The sequence below is a fragment of the Lipotes vexillifer genome, unplaced genomic scaffold (genome assembly GCF_000442215.2).
Source record: "Lipotes vexillifer unplaced genomic scaffold, Lipotes_vexillifer_v1.1 scaffold618, whole genome shotgun sequence".
In the NCBI taxonomy this organism is placed as follows: Eukaryota; Metazoa; Chordata; class Mammalia; order Artiodactyla; family Lipotidae; genus Lipotes; species Lipotes vexillifer.
The window spans coordinates 1791380-1801796 of NW_006799025.1; the positions used below are offsets into that span (position 1 = coordinate 1791380).

Here is a 10417-nt window from a genome sequence, read left to right on the forward strand (position 1 = left end):
CTGAATTCTTTTGGAAGCATGCCCCTTCTTATATGTAAGAGATGATCAGTATGAGTGTCGGGGACCCATCCATAACCACTAACAGATGTTATATTAGTTCAATGAGGCCATTTTGACTTCTGCTTTTCAAGAGGAAATGTAATCACGTGCATGTTATATTGAGTGAGTAGGGGCTTTAAAGTAATATATTATTCAGCTTGCTTTTTCACACCTTATAAATTCCAGTGGAAATACAAAATTTACCACAGGTATAACTTTTTCTTAAAATTGAGACAAATTCTACCTTATGGCAAAAAACATAACTCTAAGCTCTTGTGAATCAGCTGTTCCTTTAAATAAGTGACTTTTACTTCCATTCTAGTACCATTTATCAAATGGTATACATATACCATTGATGTATTTATATATGTGTGTGTGTGCCTATATATGTGTATATATATGCACGTACATATATATGTATATGTGTATATCTGCGTGTATGTGTGTATATGTACACACACACACACACAGTGGTTCTCACAATGTCATTCCTGATATAACATTATCAGCATCACCTGGGAACTTGTTAGACATGCACATTCTTCGGCTCCACACCAGACTCACTAAGTCAGAGTGTCTGAGAGTGGGGCCTGGCCATCTGTACATGAACAAGCCCTCCAGAGGATTCTGATAGAGATAAAGTTTGAGAAGAACAACTGTGTCACATCATTAAAAGTTTTATCCACATTAAAATATTTTCCACCATTCTCTTGGTTCCTGCAGTCTCATTAGAATATGAATTCTTTTGTGCCACAGACACATAGGTTATAGAAAGATCCACCAAGAGGAAGGTTCTATTCTAAAGTCAGAAATCGGCAAATCTACTGGAACACAGAACCAGACCTATAATGTCACAGTAATAGCAATCATGATTAGCCATAAATAACAAGTAAAATTAGTCACCCACTAATTTTAATACACTAAAACATTACATTTCAATTGACAGATTACCTTTGATCTGGAACACTTTTTACCAGGTGTTATTTATGTTACAAAGAAACTGAAAACACATTATGATAACGTTCATGTTTGCTTTAGTTCCTCCATGGTTTCTTCCTTGTTTCTACAAATGTCACTTGGAGAGCTTTCAACTGAAGTTTGTTTTTCATAAAAGAGAATCAGAATAATCTGTGTTTACCTTCTAAATATGTGTACGTGTTAAGATTGCAGTCTATACTGTGACTAATATTGGGATTAGCTTGTTCCCCTTAGGATCAGCCATATTTTCAAGCTAATGTCTACTGTGTTCAGGATGTCAGAAATTACATACTCGGCTGAGTGGTATTAGTTGATAGATTGGTAAGCTCTTTCTTTGTTTTTTTAATAAGAATCTCCATTTTTTATTAACCCATCATCTGTTTATTTCAAAGTTATTCCTCTTCTCATATTCACAGTCATAACAGTTCAAGCACCAGTGAATATTTTAGCAGAAAAAATGATTAATAATTTTGTTAATTATAGGGTGACATTTCCATTGTAGTCTAAGCCAGTCAGTTTATCTTATTTTAATATAGTCTTCATTATGGCTGCCAACAGTCAAGACTGATAAATTTGAAATTAAATTTCATGTATAAGTTTTTGACTTTTCATGTTTTGTTTTTCACAAGCAGGTCCCCAAACTCAGCCAATACTTTCTTGGGCTGATACATTTAATCAACTCAAAGGGCTTTATTTAATAACTAAAAGTGATTATTTTCACAATGAAAATTAGGATGAATTAATTCAGTGTTCTAATTGGTTTTTTTCTACTTTGAATATAAACAGACTTTAACCAATTTCATACATAGAGTCATCACTCTTCAGAGCCTATATGGCTATGTTTATAATGTTCATTTTCCAGTGAATTTAAGCAGCTATTAAACAGCACATGTATAGAATTGTGCAGGCCCCGAGTAGGCTTTCCTTCCATCCACATCACTTAGACTGGACCTGCATGTTACAGCAGAGTAGTGCGTCCTACTCAGGAGCCGAGCCGAGAGCTACTGGACTCTGGCAGCCTAGTCCTTAGAAGCATTGTTATTCTTCTGTGCCCACGGAGACCCAGATGCCATCAAGATGTATATGATAGCCAACTTTGCCCCACAAACGCACTTAGACGCCAATTGGTTCATTGAGGTTGCTCGCTAAGAAGAGACAAATTGCAGTAAGATATTCACAGAAGATTTAGGACTAAGAAATTAACAAAGTTTAAACATCAGAGTGGTTTATTTGGGGAAGGGAAAAATAGAATCCTCCAATAATCAAAATGGCTGATGGATTTCTGTTCTCTCTAGCGGCCATTTGACATTTAAAAGCCGTTAACATAAACGAGCTGCCTCTTTTACTAGGAGAAAAGACCACAAGTGAGCAGCACCCTGCAGCAGGCACTTGTCTTAAGTAAGAGCCAAGCAGACCTTCTTGGCAGCCACAGAGGATCTCTAAGTGTCAATAACATGTTATGAATTCTAAAAAGAGAGAAAGAGAGAGATTGCAAGGGTACCTGCCCTGCAGTGCCCCTAACTGCTTATTGCTTACTAGTTAAGTAAGGAAGCAGAGTCTTAATTTTATACAAATTAGAAAGCCTTTAGGGCTGCAAATCCACAATACAACTCTGTCCTGGCCAACTTACTGATAATTAAGCTAAGTCTAAGGAAAGTCATTCCAATAAAATAAGAAAGTGGGACTCACAAACTTGGTATATAATTGTCAGTGGAACACTAATACTTTATTTCAGATGTATTATCTGTAGATGAATATTTTGTGTGCTTGATATATTTTTAATCTAACTATCAGAGTGTTAGAGGCTTGAACAGAAATCTCTGTGGTAGTAATACCATGCATACTAGTTACCAGATTTTTCCAGACAAAATTTACGTTACAGAGTTACTTCATGGGTTCTGATGCAAATTACCATATGTTCTGGTGTGAAAGTATCACCTTAGTAATAATAAGCTTTAATGGTTTAGAAAGAGAATATGAGGATGGTGGGATTTATATGTCTTAATACAAAATATTAAAATCGAATTAAAAGGACTACCCTGGTGACACAGTGGTTAAGAATCCGCCTGCCAGTGCAGGGGACACGGGTTCGAGCCCTGGTCCGGGAAGACCCCACGTGCCGCGGAGCAACTAAGCCCGTGCGCCACAACTACTGAGCCTACGTGCTACAACTACAGAAGCCTGCATGCCTAGAGGCCGTGCTCCACAACGAGAGACGCCACCGCAACGAGAAGCCCATGCACCGCAACAAAGAGTAGCCCCCGTTCACCGTAACTAGAGAAAGCCCACACGTAGTACCAAGACCCAACACAACCATAAATAGATAAATAAGTAATCAAATTTAAATAGTTTGGGTCATTTGAGGAAAAAAAAACACTAAATTTTTCTTGCTGTTGAGATACTGACCTCAGATACAGTATAGTGTTCCTCACCATTCAGTATATTTTTTGGACATGAGGTGGACTTTATTTATGCATTTTATTTATAACAAGTGAATATCACTTCTGAAACTTGAATGGTACCATGGGGCATAAGTCAGATGATATAAGACAGGAAGATAAAATGTGAAAACACCAACGGCACCACTACCTTGTAATGGTTCTGTTCCTTCCCAGAAGTCTGATTGTAGACCAGGTGTGTATATCCAGGGGATTAAGATGCCATGCATCAGCACTTCCTACCTCAAGTGAATAAGCACCTTCAGCTGAGCTGTTTGAATATTATATTTTCCTTCTAATTGTGTTGAGTGAAATCAGGCATCGCTTAATGTTAATTTTCAGCTATTGGAGTTGTAATTTTGGGCCAGGAAGTACAACATTCCTTTTTTTATTTGACTTTTTTCATCTGTTAAGTGCAAACCCCCAAAAAAGTGACTGTTAGCAATCATTTAGAACAAAAAAGTGGCACATTGATATGTATTGATACTTTGGGCCAGTCCATTGACATCTGGCTGTTTAGTATTCTGAAACTAACCCAGGACAGTTAAAAAAAAAAAATCTTTAAAGATATTTAGCATTTTAATGGCCTTAGAAGTGCCTCTACAGAATGAGCTATCTTCATTTGTGCTTTGTTTCCCCATTGAACTAACTCTAGACTTTTTCTACAACTTTTAAAAATCAATAATAAAATACCAGCCTTGTTTGTCATCAAAAACTCATGTGTGAAGGAAGTCTCACTTCAGGAGAAAAGTAAAATAAGGGAAGTTTTATAGGTTACATATCTTAAGAGCCACAGAAATCAGAGTTTTGTTGTTATTCTTGTTGTTTTTAAGAATCACTGTATAAACAATAACATGATATTTGCACTATTTTTGGCACATAATACACCAAATAATAATTTACTGTTTCACACCGAAAAAAGTAAATATGTTTTATTAGGCCAGCAATGGAAGTTTAATGCCAGAATTTAACACTTCACATTCCAAGGCAATTTCAGAAGGGCAAAATTCATACAGACATTTAGGTGTACACAAATTTTTACCCCGTGTGTATATAAATAAACCTTATAATTCACAAATGCAAACTTCTTTTAGTGATAATAGGATTAATCCTCTTCCCTCCACACGCCTCCCCCAAAAACCTAATGCATTTTATAAAATGTAACGTATTTTTCGATACTAAAATAAAGGCTCCTCAATTGAAAAACTAAGAATTCCTTCATATTGAAAATGTACATAAGTACGTATAATTTTACCTTTGTTACAGGTTATTCAAATAGTAAATTCTGTGCAATTAGTAATATTTGGGGGGGGGGGAAGCTCATTTGTCATCTGACAGTCACAACATTTTGATCTACTCAGAGTGATTCTAGTTTGAATAGCACTAGCAAAAGTCTCTCATTTCCTTTGCTCCCCAGAACCTACACCAACAGGATGACTGGCCTGGGCAGCTACAATCCGAATCCATTAGTGAATTGTCCAAGATCATTTCTGAAATGCCAACTGAGTATATATACGTTCAGACATACACATATACATCCATCCAGACACATAATCCATAAGGGATCTAAGCAAATTCTCTCTCCTTCCTCCAGAAAACCTATAGGGACTTCCGATTACAGGGTGTGTTGGAAGGCACCCTGAACAGTAAGACCTATGACACCCTGCACAGACGTTTGACAGTAGAGGAGGCTGCAGCTTCTGTTTCGGAAGGAGGAGGACTTCAGGGCATCACGATGAAAGACAGTGACGAAGAAGAAGATTAATAAAATGCAGCTCTGCAGAAGGAAGGAGGGCCTCGACACTGTTTATTTTGTACCTGTCCTTGTAATTACATTGATTGTTTGGCCCAAATATAAATGCTTGTATTTCACTCTACATTTTAAAAAGTTAACCTGAAGCAGAGTTAAAAGAGAAAGTGCCAAGTATTTTTTGGAAGATCAGCCTTTTTTGTGTAGCTTGATCTAAAATGATGATCTTTGGCTCTGTGATTGGAACGTGAACCTTTTTTTTTTTTTTTAAAGAAGATTCGACTTTTTTTTCCTGTAATTACATCAAAGTCATGTCGCTTGTGCGAAGTGAAATATGTATTTCTCATGATACGACATTGTGAGAGTAAGCCACTTCTCATCATTGTGCCAGCTCTATTGTACGTACCCTTGTTAAAATGGTGTGTACTTGACAGTTTATCATTTACGTGCAAGGTTTGTTCCCTAGTTAATTTATCATTGTTGTGATGTGTGTTAAAACTTTAACCTTGGTTCTTAGTACTCTGAATTGGTCTTCCTGGGCTTAAAGGATCGCCAAACCCAAACATAAGCTAGATTATCCAATGGGCTTGTGTCTTGTTCCATTCTGAACACTTTTTCCTTCAAGTATAAAAATCCCAAAGTGTGGGGTAGTAAGTGTGCTGTCGTCAGCAATACCATATTCTCCTACTACTAAGTGTAACAGCTTGCAGGCAATAAAAGTCCACTTGGTCCTAACCACTTATGTATTTATTAGACTTGTATAGATGAAATACAGTAAAATATGTTTGCAGTATTATAACCATCTCAACAATTTGGCTCTGTGTTTTTATTGTGTTTGTTTACAATCAAATGAGTAAAAGATATTAACACTGCTTTCCATCTAGGAGGCACTCACACTTGTTAAAAGAACTAGTTAAATATGAGAGCATATTTCCATAGCAAAGCTGATGTTGACTACATACTCATAGATTGTGCATAATTAGTTAACATTAGCAATTAGTGTTAATAATGAGTAATACTAGAAATGCTAGTAATGTTAACTAGCAATTGACATACTAACAGTTTTTCTTCCCCCAAAGTATTTTCTGGCTACAATTTTAAATTGTAATTTATCTTTGAATTTTAATTTTTGTATTTTTTTCAAAAATCTGCCAGCACTCATTCATAAGTAGTTTTTTTTGTTTTGTTTTGTTTTGTTTTGCGGTACGCGGGCCTCTCACTGTTGTGGCCTCTCCCGTTGCGGAGCACAGGGTCCGGATGCGCAGTGCCCAGCGGCCATGGCTCACAGGCCCAGCCGCTCCGCGGCGTGTAGGATCTTCCCGGACCGGGGCACGAACCCGTGTCCCCTGCATCAGCAGGCGGACTCTCAACCACTGCGCCACCAGGGAAGCCCTCATAAGTAGTTCTTAAATGAAGTGAGTTAAAGCAGAATAAGTGAAGGTACCCCTGAATTTGTGTAAACATAAGTTCTGAAGCTTTGGAAGTGAAACAACTTCTTGGCCCTCCAAATTTATTCTGGTGCCTGACCTAGACTAGCCCACAAAAACCTGTTTAATCCACAGTTATTATATAATATTGTTTGGGCTCAATTCTGGGTCCTAGGCGTAAGAGACCCTGTGCTACAAGATAAACATGAATGGAAATTTCTTCTCCTTTCCTGGATTAGAGACCCACTCTACGAGCTCAGTATTGTTGAAAGGCAGTTTGTCTTGGAATGCTTGTCCTTCCCTTTCTTCTCCACCCTCATGCCGATACTATCCTTTCTCAAGCCCTCAGGTGTCTAGTCAGGCTACCCTCAAATCCCCAATGGTACCCTCTCCAAGCTGGCTCTGCACAGCTCAAATTGCTCTGTACTTGAAACTTACCCACCCTTCTTTTCCTTTATATCGAATGTCTATTTCTTTGATGCAGCTTGTCTCAGAGTAATTGGCCCATCTTGTCCTAAAGTATGAATAACTGATGAACCCGCCCCCTTAGCCATATATATATATATGCATATATATATATATATATATTTTTTTTTTTTTTTTAAGGAAATATCTAGCTGATAGAATTCGGAAATGAAGGGGAAATCATGTGTTACAGGGGAAAGTACTTGGGGCCAGCAGGGTCTCCCTGCTCACCTGACCTATTTAACCTGCCCACTGGCCCTCTTTGCTGGTCAGCCTCTTGTAGCTTCTCTCCAGATTTGGGTATTCTCTGCTCCTTCCCTTAGACACCCAGGAGATTTCTAAACCTTCCACCCCCACTCCAGCCTCCACTGGCTTGCAGGGAGAGGACAATAGCAATCAAGGGCAGGTAGTGGAGATGCTCACAGTTTTTTGAGGACTGTGTGGACTAACCTTTGAGCCACAGAGGGGTGTATGGAGGGAAATTTATAAAGTCACCCTGAAAAAGAATGAAAAGTTAGTTTGGGGCTTTTGCCCAGAAATGCTCTTCAACATAACTGCAAATTGCTTGAAATGACTTCATAGTTCATCTGTATGTATAGCTGTGAGAGTGAATGCCCAAGCATCTGTCTATTAAAGGACACCAAGTGTTCTTTAAAAACAAAACAAAACAAAAATCTTTTAAAAAAGAATTTAATTGAAAACCTAACCAATGTAGTACAATTTTTGAAAGGAAAATCATTTTTAACTTCAAAGAAATAGCTCTACTCTCCTAAACGGTCTTGAGGAAGGGGGAGAAAAAAAGTGCATTCTTCGGCCAGTTCGGTGAATGTTGCAGGAGAAAATAACTAATACAGTCTAATGTCCAGCCGGAATGAGTTTGTTAAAGAACACACCTAGAGGGAACGTTTCTCCAAGCTCTTGTTGGAGAAAAATAATAATAAGGCCTTTTTCCCGGAAAGGGAAAGAACCACATAGAGCTTAACGTAAACCTCTCAGCTCCAGCTGTGGGTCGTTCTTGTATTCACGGATTTTTCCACTTGAATTCCCCTTAGTTCTTGTTCATTGTCCCTCGCTCTGGAGAAAGGATTTCCTGCTACTTTTGCAGTAAGCGCCCATGCAAAGTGTCTTGGGGCTCCCCCCGCGCCCCCAGGGTCACAGCCGGCCTGGTCCCGCGGCGGTCGTGGGTGAGGGGGTCCGTGAGCTCCGGGAAGGTGCCCTTGGTGGGAAAGCGGCCACTGAGCTGTCGCCATTCCTCGACCGCGAAACCCCTCCCGAGAGGGGCGCGCCCCGAGCCACCCCGCGAAAGCCCGGGGGAACCCCAGGCCCGGCGCCCCGCGCAGACCCGGTCTTCCGAGCCCCTTCCGCCACGCCTTTGGTAGAAGGACCGATGGAAGAAATTAGAGCAAGAGCTCGATCGCTTTCATTTCTTACTCCCAGCACAGAAAATGGAAATTTCCCGGTCCGGGTCCCTAAAGGGAGGTGACAAATCGATGTTCTCGAGAGTTGTTCACGCGCCGCTGGCGGGTCAGCTACGCGGCCGGAGAGCCACCGAGTCGGCCCCCGCGCGCTCTGCCCTCGCCCTTCACCGCAACCCCGGCCCCGCCCACAGCCCTCGACCCTTCCCAGCCCCGCGGGGTTTGTGCGGAATTCGGGGCCTGGTTTGGGGGGATTCGGGAGGATGGCCCCATCCCGCCTTTACACTGAGTCCCCATCCCCTCCCCGGTACTGTGTAGCGAGACGCCGTGGGCCTGGGTCTCCTTTTCCCTTCAAGTCCAGATCGCTGGACCCGCAGGAACCTTAGCGAAAGGCTGGCGGCTCGTTTGGCCCCGGTATTTAGCTGCAGATGGAGTCAAGCCCAGGGGCCTGGGCAGCAGGCCAGAGGCAAAGAGCAGTCGCGACCCCGCAGCAGCGATGGCTCCAGAGCGCTTCACCCCAACCCCGGGAGCCCAGGGCGAGGCTTCCTCCCCCACCCTCCCCGCCTTCCGCCGCGTGGGCTGGTAGATGCACTGCTCTGTAACGTTGAAGCATGATAACTTCAAGGGGCCCGAGGCGAGTGCAGTCTGTGAGCGCAAAGCTCTGAGCCTGGGTTCTAGAAACCACGGTGACGGTCAGCCACAGCCTCTATCCAGGTGCCATACGTGATCGTTTTAAGGGAGGAGGCACTAGACTGTGAGTGTGTACAGCCGAGAGACAGGAAGTAAGACAAGAATTCGATGTGTTTCCCAAGTTGAAAAAGACCTCGATTTAAAGATCTACCCAGAAACGTGTGAACGTGACACAGCCTGGGGAACCGTAAGGGGCCAGGGCCTTAGAGCCAGGAAAGCCTGGGTTTGAGTGCCAACGACTACACTTACCCGCGTCCGAGCTCTGTGTACTTGGGCAAGTTATGTAACCTCTCTGTGAAGTGGGCGCTCAGTTACAAAGGTGATGCGTATAAGTTGTGGCCGTTGTTGACTCTTCATGTAGGGGTGGATTCGAAAGAAATCGTGGGAGGCCTGCCCCTGCCAACATACACCACCACTCGCGCCGCCCAGTTCTCGCCGGGTTGGCACAAGGTGTAGATCGCAGTCATCTCGGCGGATCTTTGGCTCCGTCCCTAGCGTGTCAGTGGACTGGCTAGAGCTGTCCAGTTTCAAGGTTATTTATACAGCCAGCCTAGTGGGAGGAGAGGAGACAGGGGCAAGTCGACTGTCTCCCCAAAGGGCCAATATTCCGAGAGCAGCCCTTGGAGCTGCAGTTAGGAGGGGAGGCGGCTGGAGACGTGTCTTTGGGTCCACATGAGGATATTGTTTGTTGGTCAGGGCCTCCGAAACCGGACGGTTATGATCGGGGGGTGTCGGACCACAAGCGAGGAATCCCAGGCCTCTGCCTGTGCCCAGTAGGTTGAGTTCAAGAGAATTTCAAGGGCAAATTGGTGTTCATTAGTGTTTTCCCAGATTTAAAGAGGCCTTAAATGGCGTCCTGCGTCTCAGCCCAGGGATGCGCACACGGCACGGGAAAATGCGAAGCAGCACCGGGAGTGAGGCAGAGGAGACCGAAGGCCTCCCCGGCGCGCCCCAAGGTGACCTCAGCCGTGGCAACAGAGTAAAAAACGGCAGGCTCTGAGGACGACAGCCAGCACGGAGTCCTGCCCCGGAGTGTTGAACTGACTGCCCTTCGAAGCCGTCACGGAAACGCCAATAGCGTAGAGACCCAGCGCGGGGCCGAGGGCGCGCCCAGGGTCACAAGCCAGGATGTCCGTGGCGAGGGAGGTGCGAGCCCAGGTGGTGCCGGGGCCAAGAACGCGGTGGCCTTGAGGAGGGAGAAACTGATCACTCACC

The 10417-nt window shown here is 42.9% G+C and overlaps 1 protein-coding gene across 1 annotated transcript in view; it reads left to right on the plus strand.

Moving 5' to 3' along the window:
• CADPS2 (calcium dependent secretion activator 2) overlaps window positions 1–5377 on the plus strand; it is a 524381-nt gene extending 519004 nt beyond the window's left edge. Inside the window, exon 30 of the mRNA XM_007471293.1 lies at window positions 5050–5377. Coding sequence (XP_007471355.1) covers window positions 5050–5220 — 171 coding nt within the window. The 3' untranslated portion in view covers window positions 5221–5377. The remainder of the gene's footprint in view (window positions 1–5049) is intronic.
• The last annotated feature ends 5040 nt before the right edge of the window (window positions 5378–10417 follow it).